General features: G+C 39.1%; 1 protein-coding gene across 2 annotated transcripts in view; it reads left to right on the top strand.

The window, feature by feature from the left end:
• The window catches only part of LOC135409347 (ephrin type-B receptor 5), a 70,109-nt gene that overhangs the window by 40,099 nt on the left and 17,258 nt on the right, over positions 1–12,752 (top strand). For both annotated transcript variants that reach the window (XM_064644737.1, XM_064644736.1), the window contains exons 5-6: positions 5,348–5,503; positions 7,598–7,936. In XM_064644737.1, coding sequence (XP_064500807.1) covers positions 5,348–5,503; positions 7,598–7,936 — 495 coding nt within the window. The remainder of the gene's footprint in view (positions 1–5,347; positions 5,504–7,597; positions 7,937–12,752) is intronic.

Below are 12,752 nucleotides of genomic sequence, written 5' to 3'. Positions count from 1 at the left end.
AGGCCAGTTATAGTGTCTACTGTATTCAGTCCAGCCTTTTTGGCCAAAACTGCAGTTGTAAAGTATAAGTAACAACAAATTTTAAGTCATAGTATTTTTTTATAGCTATATATTCATTAGGAAGGTGAGAGAGATGTGAATCATATTTAATTACTGTAAATCAGCTTTGCTTGCAATATGCTGTATGATTTCATTTTGCTGTTTTTCTTCTGGAAATAGAAATACCCAGGGGCAGAACGAGAGTTTCAAAGCATGATCATTTCTCTCTATCTGCCATCCCTCCTGGAAATAACAGCGTGAGATTATAGGTTTATGTAGTAATTATTTTTTCACTAGACAATAAAAAAATAGTCACTGTGGAGAGATCTTTTCCTCCTAAATTGCTCAGTATTCCGCTCCATAGTTCTTCAGCTGCCATTTCTGCAATGCGAGTGGAACCAGGAAGGGGAATCCTTTTTCTTATTGCTTTTTTTTTTACACTTTTCTCTATCTTGTTCAAAGTCTTTTCTCAGATTCCTCCCTCAGAGGGAACCTGACAATCCTATTCTCATTTCACTTCTGAACATCTGAAATGAGATGTAGCCTAGTGTCAAGAACTTTCCATTCATTATTCCCTGTCCACCTACAATCACAAATGTGGTGAATGATCTGGCAGTGAGGCAGCCAAGACCACAGGGTTCTATCCACACATTTTAATTTGCATATGTTTAAGGAAAATCACAGAATAGCTGAACTTGGAAGAGATCTCTAGAGCACACCTTAACCCCTCCCTGCCCAAGCAGAGTCACCTCTAGCAGGTTGCCCAGGAATAGATCCAGGCTAATTTTGAATTTCCCCAAGAAGGGAGACTGTACAACCCCTCTGGGTAACCTGCTCCAGTGCTCAGTCACCCTCATGGTAAAAAGTGTTTCCATGTGTTCAGAGAGACATGCATCTGAATTATATAGTTTGTGTAAATATTTAGTCACCTGATCTGGTATGAGGAAGAAGGTCTTCCTTGCTTCAGCCTTCCCCCAGGTCTGCCGGACCTGATGTTCCTAAAGGTCAGTCTTGCTGGTAAAGACTGATGTGAAGAAGATATCCTGTGTCACCAGGACCCCCATGCCACCCAGCAGTAGGCTCACATTTTCTCTGGTCTTCCTTTAGCCACTTCTGTACCTAGAGAAACCCTTCTTGCTTTTAACCTCGGTGGCCAGATGTGATTCCGGGTAGGCTTTGACTTTCCTGGCCATATGTCTGCATGTTTGGGCAGTGCCTCTCTGTTCTTCCCAGGCTACCTGTCCATGCTTCCATGCTTCTGTATCCTTCCTTTTTTGTGTTTGAGTTTAGCTAGGAACTCCTTGTTCAAACATGCAGGCCTCCTGGCGTTTTTTGCCTGAATCCCTGCTTGTTGGGATGATTTGCTTTTGCACGTGGAAGAGTTAACCCATGCATATGAACTAGCTTTTTTGGACCCACTCTTTCCTCATAGACCTTCTGGGACTCCTCCAGATCATCAAGGGATGATCATCTGCTCTCCCAGAGTTCAACATGTTAAGCTCACTTTTTGCTTTGCTCACTGACCTCAGGATCTTGAACTCCACCATCTCATGGTCAGTGAAGACCAGACTGCCTTCAGCCTTCACATCAGCGATGAGCCCTTCCTTGTTTGTGAGCATAAGGTCCAGGGAGCACCTCTCATTGCCTCCTCTATTCCTTGGGTCAGGAAGTAGTTGCTGATGTGTTCCAAAACTTCCTGGATCACTTATGCCCTGCTGTGTTCCTCCTCCAGCAGATATTAGGGTGGTTGAAGTCCCCCTTGAGGATCAATGCCTCTGAATGGGAGGCTAATTCCAGCTGTCAGCTCTCAGCTCCATTCAGTTTTTCACAAATAAGCATCTAAAGCCCTCTGAGACATGCTGGTGTAGCCAAGACATCAATCTTCTCCAGACTACCAGATAAGACATTACTAAAATTTGTGGAGTTTTGGTGAAACAGTTACAGTGAAGTTTTATTTGTTCAGTTTACTGAGCTGTAGTGGAGTACTTACTATAGAAGAGCCTATGTGTCTGCTTCACACTCTGCTGAAGTTGAATACAGGACAAGGGAGTGTTGGGTGTGGAGACATTGGAAATGTGTACATTGTCTGATACTTTGCTCTAAATGGTACCTGTATCACCAAATCACTTCAGAAACAGGCCAGGTTCCTTCTTAAATGTGGTTAGGCCTTTTTTTTTTCCTTCTTTTTTGTCTGCTGCTCATACTGGAAGTTTTTCTCAGAAGCCTGCCACTGTAGTTCCTGTATTGTTCTTGTAACCTGTAATTTACTGTAAAGTCACCTGTTTTCAGGTTTTCATATCTCTTCAGCATAAATAAACAATTCTTCATTCACTGACTTTTACAGTTCCAGAACTTCATTCAAAAATAGATGCTGCCTCAATGAGTAAGAGAGCTCATAGGTAGCAAGAAATCACCTAAGTGTGACAGCACACTGGGCAGTTCTAGGGAGACAGCAATAACATACCTTTGCATATAGTTCAGGCATATAATGTCAAGCACAGTGCATGGACGATGAAATTAGATTTTGTGAAGCAAATAAGAAAGAACAGATGTAGGTGTTTGATCTCTAGTATTTGTTATACATACCTATTCCAAAGTGCTGTCTCTATAGTAGTGTACTGTGTCAGTGATATGAGGATATACTCATATCATGAGGATAACATTGTTATCCATTAGCTGACACCATATCCCTGTTGTATTCTTTCTCTGCGTGTTGCTTGGTTGGTTTTTATAAGCAGCTTTTGAATGCTTATGGCCACTTGGAGTGACTGCCCATAGCATTGATGAAATCTTGCACAGCCTTTTAAGCAACAGACTTGTTCTACCTTATATAAACTGGCTTTCTTTACCAAGATAGTAGTGCTACATGTTTGTTCCTTTGCGTAAAACCTACAACATTGCACTTTTGCTTACTATCTTTCTCTAATTCATCAATAGTGAGCCATCCCTGCAGACCTCATCCCTGCAGACCTCATCCCTGCATACCCAGGCTCAAGAGCAAGTTGCTGGTAGACTTCAAAGAACTGTGTAAAAATAAATATTTGTTTATTTCTAACACAATGTGTTTATTCTTAAATAAATTCTATTTACTAAATACCAGACAAATTCACGGCTTTGCTGGCTTTTCATATGATTTGCAATTGGGCTAAATATGAATCTACCTGAATTCTCTTAGCACTGCCCTTGTAGAGTAAATGTGGTTTTGCACTGCAGGGGTAAGATCCATGTCCTCTACAGATTTCCTTCTAGCATCACATAGATGACAGATATTACCATTACCTATTCATTTTTACTACTGTGACTAGCAGCAAGGTTGTTGTCCCACTTGATATCAGTCTGTAGTACTGAATGAAAGGAAAGAAACCTTCTACAGTGTCTACCTTGACAAGTGGAATGAATGTGCCATTAGTTCTAAGCCTTGACAAAATCTTGAGAAGGAGTTCAATGCAAGAAAAAACAGATGAGATAAAATTACTTGTAAGAAAAAAAATTCACATTCAGTTCAGCATTCTCAAATTTGAAATAAATAAAGATCCCTGAAAGTGGTAAATTTTGGTTGAATGATGCTGCAGTGAGTTGAATGAGAACTTCCAATTCATAATACTCATAGTTTCAGTACAGGTGCATTTGCCAATTAGTGTGAAAAATTATATTCTATCTTCGTGGCTGTTAGCAGAGTCTTAAACTGAGGGAAAGGGGTATAATTCATAAAATGGACAACATCTTACTTATTTTTTTTGTTTATCGGAACATATGGACATATCTTTCCATATAAGAATTATTTGATTTTCTGCAGGATACAGGCCTGAAGGCAAAGGCAGTTGCTCTTTTCTTACCATCATGCATCATATGAAAAAATTCCAGTCTCTTCTTCCCTTTTCCTTTCCATATAGCAATGCATCACACACTGAATTTTGTCAGTTTTTGAGTGCTGGGAAGAACCAGTGTTCTCCTATTTAATAGCTATCATTCAGAGTTATTGAAGTCCCTTTTACGGTCTGACCTGTTTCAGGACTTAATACTCTTATCACTGTACATATGGAGGTTGCTCTGCAGCCAAGAAGAATTTTGAGAGAGAAGATGAAATAATATGCTGAAGAAGAGGTATAAAGCTGATGGGACTCCACAGATGTTATGGGCTGTTATGTCTGGACTGTGCCTGTAACTGTAAAGGGAATTGAACACTGTGATCCTAATTTCATATAACACCTGTATACAATATTCTCTTACATGTTTCTTTTTTTTCAGATAATTTTTTGCTATCCACAATCCTTGGGAATATTCTGCTTCTGGTAACCACTAGAGCAGTTTGCTCTCTTGAGGGTGTCCTTTGTGTGTTTTGACATCAAATGCTCAGCTGAGGTCTATCTGAAAGTGTCCCATTCCTTGTAAATGCTCTTTATTGTGAAGTTAACTAACCAAATGTCAGTCTGCAAATGAACTTTCACCTAGCTTATTAGTCCATAAAATCTAAAAAAGCTGGATCTATTTATAGATCTATGTATAGATCTATTTATAGAAAATCAACTTTAGAAAACTTGCATAAAACCTAGATAAAAATGGTAAAAACTGTATCCTAGCACATCAGTGTAAGCTCCCAGCATCTCCTATTAGGTAATTCAGCGTAGCATCTTTGCCAAACCTAGAGTGTACCATACTCCCATATTGTTATGTTATTATTTTTATATTTTCTTTCTCTGTAGGATGGATTTCCATCCTTGTTTCAGCTTGTTGCATATACATGTTTCTATGCATTTGCAGTTAAAATTTGACTAATTAAGATGCTTTTATCCATTACTGGGAAGTTTTCAGACCTACAGGAAAACAGTAGGACTGCCAATCTTAGTGTCTGCCCTTTGTTTTGATGTAAAATCCGCCATGGTAGTGTATATTAGTTTAAGCAATTATTATAGGTGTGTTGGGTGGGGGAAAGTGGGTGTGGGTAATACATGTAACTGTATGGTATTTCCAGACAATCACATGACTGTGCTCTTTGGCTTCTCCAATTTTAAAGGTCTTTGAATGAGTAATGAGAAGACAATTATTTCAGATGGCCAAAGCTGTCTCTGGACTGGATCTCTTTCATCTGCCAGTGAATCAATTCAAGCACTTATATGGAATAAACTGGTCTGAAATTGCAACTTGAATAATACGTGCTCCCTAAAGCATCAAAAACAGTAGTAGCTACTCCACGTAATGACTTCTACCTGCAGAAGCAGCACAAGTTAAATGTAATAAGATTGCAATGTTTCTGAAATCTGAATTAATGATTCTCCTGCTTTTGTCTCTCTCATTTTCCTCCTCTTAGCCTGTCCACTTGGTTTCTTTAAAGTGTCTGTGGGAGATGACCCCTGCCATCTATGCCCTGCCCACAGCCACGCTCCACAGCCAGGTTCCCGTGAATGTGTGTGTCAGAACCGCTATTATCGATCTGCTTCAGACAATTCTGATGCTCCCTGCACTGGTAAGTATTTGGACAAAGTATTTGAAAGCAAGAAGGGCAGTTAGTGAGAGAGGATGTGCCCAGATGATTCAGGGGAGTTGCAATTCACCTCTCCTCAAGACCTCTGGAATAATCCAAAACTTCTCATTGCTCCTGCAGTTTACTACAGGGTATATCCACTCACTGCGTGTAGATGACAAAGCAGAAGTGTTCGTACATGCTTTTTACAATGCTGATACATTGGTGAAACTGTGTTTTGAGAATACTGGAGTGTTGCAATACTAGATTTCAGAAATTAAAAAATGTCAAATTGTAGATGACTCATGTAGTCTTAAATAAGTCCATTGCAAGTATGCATAAGGTACAGCTTTTCATGAGAAAATGGCATACTAATTTCTCATGAAATGCTAAACTTATTTCATACACGAGGTATTCATTGAAGGAGTTAACCAATATTTTCTTCCCTGTATCATTCAAAGTGTGAAGACCATATTAACTGCACAAAATTCAAATTCTGTGAATTTTATTTATAGAAATATAGATTGTTTTTCCATTAGCTTCTCAGTGGTTCTCATCAATTATGACATTTTTCAGTCATTTATTAATAGGTCAAGAAAGAATAAGTAAATGCAGAAAATTAAATAAAGGTACCTATCAGCACTCAAAAATATAGCTTAAATAATGTATCAAGCATCACCCTTGAACTTTGTAGAAGTGACAGGGAAATACTGTATGGCTCTAAAGTTAAATACTCAGAAATTAGGAAATGTGATTGTGGGGTTTTTTCTGTAATCCCTTGCTTCCTGTACTGCACAGAATGCACCTTCAGCAGCCAGCATCAAGCAGTCTGCAATTCGCAGGGATTATTTTTTCCTGGGCAGTTGTCTATCCTTTGGATTGACTATGGTAAGAATGCTCAGGGGAAACTAGTGCATGATCATGCAATTAAATACTATACCACAGTGCAAATGTTGAGTGGGCCCAGTTAAGATCAAAAAAGAAAACATAATTCTGACATTTCTTGATGTACAAATACTTCATCTTTCAGTAATACATTATGTGACAGTCTTTTGTGTGCAATTTTCCAACATAATTTGATTTTTAACAACATGGGAAATATAGCTATTGGAAATACTCAAATGCTCCAGCAATGAACTAAATTGCAGCCAGAGAGATCCCCCCCAAAGACCTCATCCACTTGTACTAATAGAGGATGACATCCTTTACATTGTTCAGTGTTAGACAGGGCAAATGTTTTGCTTTTTCATCAATATTTCTTGACTACAGAGTAGTGGTGAGAAGGAGGATTCTTGGATTTCATTACAGCCTTCAGAGGGAAATGTTCTGTAAATAATGTTTTCCTTGCCCCTCCCTGTCACCGAGCCTCTGTGTCCCTACCCTTCCCCTCTTGCTTTGTGTCTACACCCAGGTTTAGCAGTGCAATAATGCTGCCTATTTTACCTCTCTGGACTTTTCACATTTTAGCTGCAGTGTTCTGTCCCATTGTCATCCGCATACCTTCTTCTGACTCTCTGCATTTTCCTTCTTCTCTTCACTGTGATTGCAGGAGAAGTGTTGGATGCACAGAATGGGCAGTTTTTCAGCTGTTAGAGTTTACCCTCATTGCCATTGAGGAATCTGGCTGGCATCAGGAATAATCCCAGGGAAACTGTTGTCCAGTTCCTGTAATAGATGGAACAGGCTAATTGAAGTCTGAGAGAGTTCAGAGATATTAGGTGCCAAAGGAGAGAATTCAAGATCTCAGTAGAGATATATATTTACTAAACTTGTGTAAAATATCAAAGGATTTACATTTCCCTAAACAATGTTCTTTTAGGGAAATGAAAAAGTCACACCCTTGAAACAAAGACTCTTGTTTATAATTTTATTTCTCTAAAATGTGATCATAAAGTTGTTCCTTTGTTTATGTGTGTGCTTGATGTAGCAAAGAATATGTTTTTCTTAGCCCTGTTCAAAGAAACAACTAGAGAAGAGTAAGAATGAGAATAAAAAGCGTCTTGTTCTTCTGTTCTTTTCCCCTTGCTTTGTCTTCTCCCCTCCCCCACCTCTTTCCCATTCCTTCACGGGGTTTTGATCTTTCATTCTTTCTTCTAGGCATCCCCTCTGCTCCTCGTGACCTTAGCTATGAAATTGTTGGCTCCAACGTGCTCCTGACCTGGCGCCTCCCGAGGGACCTGGGTGGCCGCAAGGATGTTTTCTTCAATGTCATCTGCAAAGTGTGCCCAGCAGGGTCCTCAGGGCCGTGCGTGCGCTGTGGGGACAGCGTTCAGTTTGAACCGCGCCAAGTGGGCCTGACAGAAAGCCGCGTGCAAGTCTCCAACCTCCTGGCCCGTGTGCAGTACACCTTTGAGATCCAGGCTGTCAACTTGGTGACTGAATTGAGTTCAGAAGCACCTCACTATGCCACCATCAATGTTAGCACCAGCCAGTCAGGTGAGGAGACCCCTGTGTCTAAGTCCCAAAATTTCTACTTCTGCCTCTCACTTGCTTTGCTTTGTCTTTTTACTTGTGTGTTTTACCCTTTTTTATTGTGCTCTGCTAGCTTCACAATTTCATTTCTACCCTTCTCATTCCTTCCTTCTCTCAATGGGCTTTCCATTCTTCCCTCTTGGCAGAAAAATGAGTATAGCAGCTGATGTGATTATTGAGGAAAAAGCTGCCTTGGAGAAGAAGCCAATGGGAGATGTAACTCTGTACATCAGACAAAGAATGTTGTTTGATTGTGCAGGAGAAGGGATACTGCCACGGTTTGACAAGGATTTTGTGAGCATCAGCTTGCCAGAGCAGGTGTTAGTGAGCATTTCTTCATTTCTCTTCATCTTCTCTCTCCTACTCTTCTCCATTTCATCTTCTTATTCTTCAGTCAGACTTTCTAGCATTTTTCACCTGTTCACATTTCTTTTTTGTCTTTGTGTTTTGAGGTACTCTAGTTTTCCATTCTCTCTTGTTTCTGTATACCACCTTTCATTCTCCTCATTTCAGTCATACTCTACTGCACTTTAAAAAGAAGTATTGATTGTTTCATCAAATCCATCCACCTTTGCCTTTCTGCATATCAAAATAAGGAGGTGGAAAATCAATAAGCACTGTCTAAAGATGAAGGTACAGTTAAAATTTACAGAGAAGTGCTGTATGACAAGAAAGAATGTATACAATGATATTTTCTCATCACCTAAATGTACACGTTCCTGGGATGGCATGTGTTAATACTGTGTGGTCTGGTGGGTCATAAAAGGATCTGAAAACTACAGTTTTACAATACCTAGAGAACCATTAAATGGAGTTTTGACAAAAAATCCAGAAGCAGAATCACCATTCCTGTTTTATTGAATTGCTCTGTGCTCTTCTGCATTGCATGTATTTTTTTTCTCCCTTGTTCTTGCCTTTTCAACTTTCCTGTTCTGATACGTGGTCTTGGAATACTATTCTCCTGTTAATAAGAAACTTTTTTTTGTTTTGCTTTTTGCATGGTAGAAATATCAAAATGTGTTGTACAGTTATATTCAAAGATGTTGTGATCCTTGTAACTAGGAACTAAACCATGGGGATGACTAAACCAAGCTACTAATGACTTGTGTGGGCAGTCAGAGTCTGTAAATACCATCTACAGGGACTGGAGCTGGAGAGAGCTACATATGTACAGGCATAGAGTTCTGCTAAATGTCAACATTAAGTGACTGGGCATATGTTGTTTTTTACAGGAATGTATAAGCTAATATGGAGAGGAATTGTACACAGCTTGTTTAAGAGGATATAATGAGGAGTAATGTGATGAGGAGGAGAAAGAGGGGGAACATTTTGAACTGAGTGACAGAAAATGTCTGCAAACATTTAGAGTTGTGTAAATGTTAAACTGAAACAAATCCCAAATGAGATTCCAGAGTGTCATGTGGAAACCCCTGCAAAACAAGGGTTTTGATAAATCTCAAGAAAAGTGCTGTGATACCAGATATGGCATCATGATCTTGGTTAAATCACATCTTATCATTTCTGCTTCCATGATATAGAAAGAAAGGGAATATATATACACCCCAAGTAATTTCCTACTGTTTGGGGATGCCAGGGGATTGACAACATCTGTTTCTTCCCTTTGAAGTGTTACCTGACACAGAGTAGCAGAGCATCTATAGGATGCCTGGTCCCCTTAAGAGGCTGGCTGCAAGTGGGTGATCAGTTTTTGTTTACAGTAAAATGTGGCTGGGTAATTTGTATGGTAATTCCAGGCAGTTCCTTTGGCTTTTCCTGGAGACAGGTGGGTGTTCTATTAACATCCTACAGAATTCTCTTTCTTCATACTTCTCATCTCAACCGTCTTCATCTATATCAGAGATAATTTAATTGAGCATCTACTTCCTTCTCCTTCCTGGAATCACCAAACCTATGCTCTTCTTTTTCTTCTGTTTGATTTTTCTGACCACTCCTATTCCTCCAGTTATCTCTTGGTGTCTCTGGGTGTCTTGGGTATGTGGGTGTTTCTCTCTAAGTTTCCTCTCTTTTGTGCTGAAGCAGTTTCAAGGGAGACCAACTTTCTTAAACAGCCATGTGTACTGAGTGGCTTCTTTTTTGTGTTTGGTTGCAGGGTTTTTTTCCTTCCTCTTTCTCAGGATTGTTAGGAGTGAGCTTGAGATGAGCTGCCCTTGATTTGTGGTGACAGCTCATACTAACAAGGCCCTGCTTCCTCCATCACGTGGACTGTCTCAACCATACCCCTTCCTTTTGATCCCTTCAGCAGCTTTTCACTTTAGCAATGCTTGTGGTTGTTGTGTTATTATAACAATTATTATTATTCCTATTATTGTTATATAAGCAGAGATGGAAATTTCAGGACCTTACATGCAGAAAGAAACCAAAAAGGTACAGCAAAGCATGAAGGGTATCAAAAAAAGCAAACTGGAGAAAGATATGGTTTCAGAATAAAGGGCCATAGCAAAAATTTTCTCTCTGTTGAATTAAAGATGATGAAAAAAAGACCCTCCAATCCTTGCAGTTTCTGAATATTCTGCTTACTCATACATCAGTCAGAGTTCTCTTGCTTCTTCCATTGCTGATCCAAGAAATATACCTGCCCCCCTACAGGTATCTTAGGCAATATTCTGTGCTGGAACATCTATACTTTTTCTTTTCTCATGGTACCTATTCACGCTTCATCTTTGTCTCCAAAACTGTTCGTCTAAGAGTTTTTTACCCCTCAGAGTCTTCAGGCCCTTCTTCAAAGTGCGATGGGATCTTTTGGTTACACAATCACATTTTCTGTGGCAGACTGAATATGGTGTTCCTATTCTTCAGTGACTATGTGTCTGAAATCAGAATAAGAAAGGCTGGCACTGAAAAATGTCCTTTACTATAATAAGACAACCTTAACCTGAAACCTGTTTGGATAGTAATAAGAAAACCTGTTTGGACATGCAAGTATGATCTACTAATTACCAGAAGAACTGTAAGGAGATGAGACAAGAGACAGGAATTGCTTTCAGCTCAGGTTTGAAGTGCTGAGGGTGAATACCTGAAGAAGTGTCAGGATATGTAGAAAAATGTTGGAAGGATGTTCTAAATAGCAGGAACTACATGAGGAAAGGCTATTATGTCATTCTAATGAAGTTACACTTCTTCACAGGTGGGAACCTGACACAAAGAATGCAAAGAACTTAAACTCCAACCATATTATTAAAAAAAACCCCTGACTACAATTTTATTCATTATTCTAATATCTTCAAGTGTACTTATCAGGGTAAACAAATATCTGTTCTAATGTCTCAGGACAGAAGTCAGGATTTCATTTAAAGGACTGTAAAGAAACTTTCTCTGTGCACAGCTTTAACTATCTGTCCATTTTTTTTCTTGCTCCTTGCACTGAAGCATGTAGTAATGTCTGTTGCCAGAGACATGCTACTGAACTTATTCATTCAGGCAGTTGTTACATTACTAGAAAGAAGAGGAAAAGAGAAAGACAGCAGAGACTCAAATGTTGGAGCAAATCAATACAGACTTTTAAAAGCAAGTGGACTGCTTTTTAACTGAATCGAGACATTATGAGAGCTAATGGAGGTGTGTGAGGGTAAAGGTTGTTTGACCAGGTTGCCTTGTACCTGTGAAAAGAAATGTAGCAGCCTTTTGCATCAGTTGGAATCAGAGCAGTGGGACCTGGCAATACCAAAAATCTTAGCACTGCAGAAATGAGTGCTAGACAGTCTGAATGTTTGTGTAAGAGGCTGAATGGGGACAAGGACAGTTATGAGTAGTGCCAGGAAATTTAAGAGGACCTGAAAGAAGATTTTCAGGTGGCATGGAATGAGAAGAGGAAAGGAATTTTATGCCAAGTGTGATTATGAGATTATGAAGGGAAGTGGATGAATTACTGGAAGATGTTTGCTTTTCCAAAGAGAGCCAAAGGAATATAGTAGACTTAGTTGGCAAGAGCAGAGACACAGGCAAGGTATTTTCTTGTTCAAAACAAGAAAGGAATAAGAAGAGAGCTGTCAAAACACGTACTGTGTTTTGCCAGGCTAAAACCAGCAGGTAAAGCAAGTGGAATGTAAGTGCTCATTGTCCTCTGAACGAACTACATTGTTCTTCAAAGTAATAAGCTATTTGCTTAGTTATGATATAATTGCCAACCCTCAGCATTCACCAAAGGTCCCTAAGAATTTAACTTTTTCATCTTCTGTTCACATAGAACAACAAAAATACTCTTTTAAGGTTTAATTTCCCCCTTAGTGACATTAATGACATTTGTCAACTTAGCCATCTTCAGCAGATTTGCCCATCTATGACTGGGAATTAATAACAATTTCTGTGGTCACTTCACAAAAAGAGGCTATTCCAGTTTCTCTCTTTACTATGCCTGATCTCTGCAGCATGAGCAGAGAAAAAATGTGCTTGTTTTCACAATTCAGGTATTAGCCACTGTTTTAATGAAGACAGAAACCTTTTGAGCAAGAATAAATAGAAGGTACAAAGTAAAACATGGCACCTTTTGTCCTAAAGGATTTTTTCCCTCTTTATTAAATATGAGTGGAATGCATACATAAAAAGTATTAACAATAGAGATAAGAGAAGTGAAAGTAACTAATTAGCCCTTCTAAAGCACTCTTCCTCCATAGGAAGTAAAGTACAAGGTTACGACAGAAGACAATCCAAGATACTTTTAAAGTATTTTCAGGTATTTAGAGAAAGGGTCAGAGTTAAAATGAAATGTGTACAAAAGACATAGGACATTTTCAAAATAAAGATAAGATAATAAACACATAAA

This window comes from Pseudopipra pipra, chromosome 2, assembly GCF_036250125.1.
Source record: "Pseudopipra pipra isolate bDixPip1 chromosome 2, bDixPip1.hap1, whole genome shotgun sequence".
In the NCBI taxonomy this organism is placed as follows: Eukaryota; Metazoa; Chordata; class Aves; order Passeriformes; family Pipridae; genus Pseudopipra; species Pseudopipra pipra.
The sequence above is the reverse complement of the archived record's forward strand: the minus strand, read 5'-3'. Positions and strand labels throughout refer to the sequence as shown.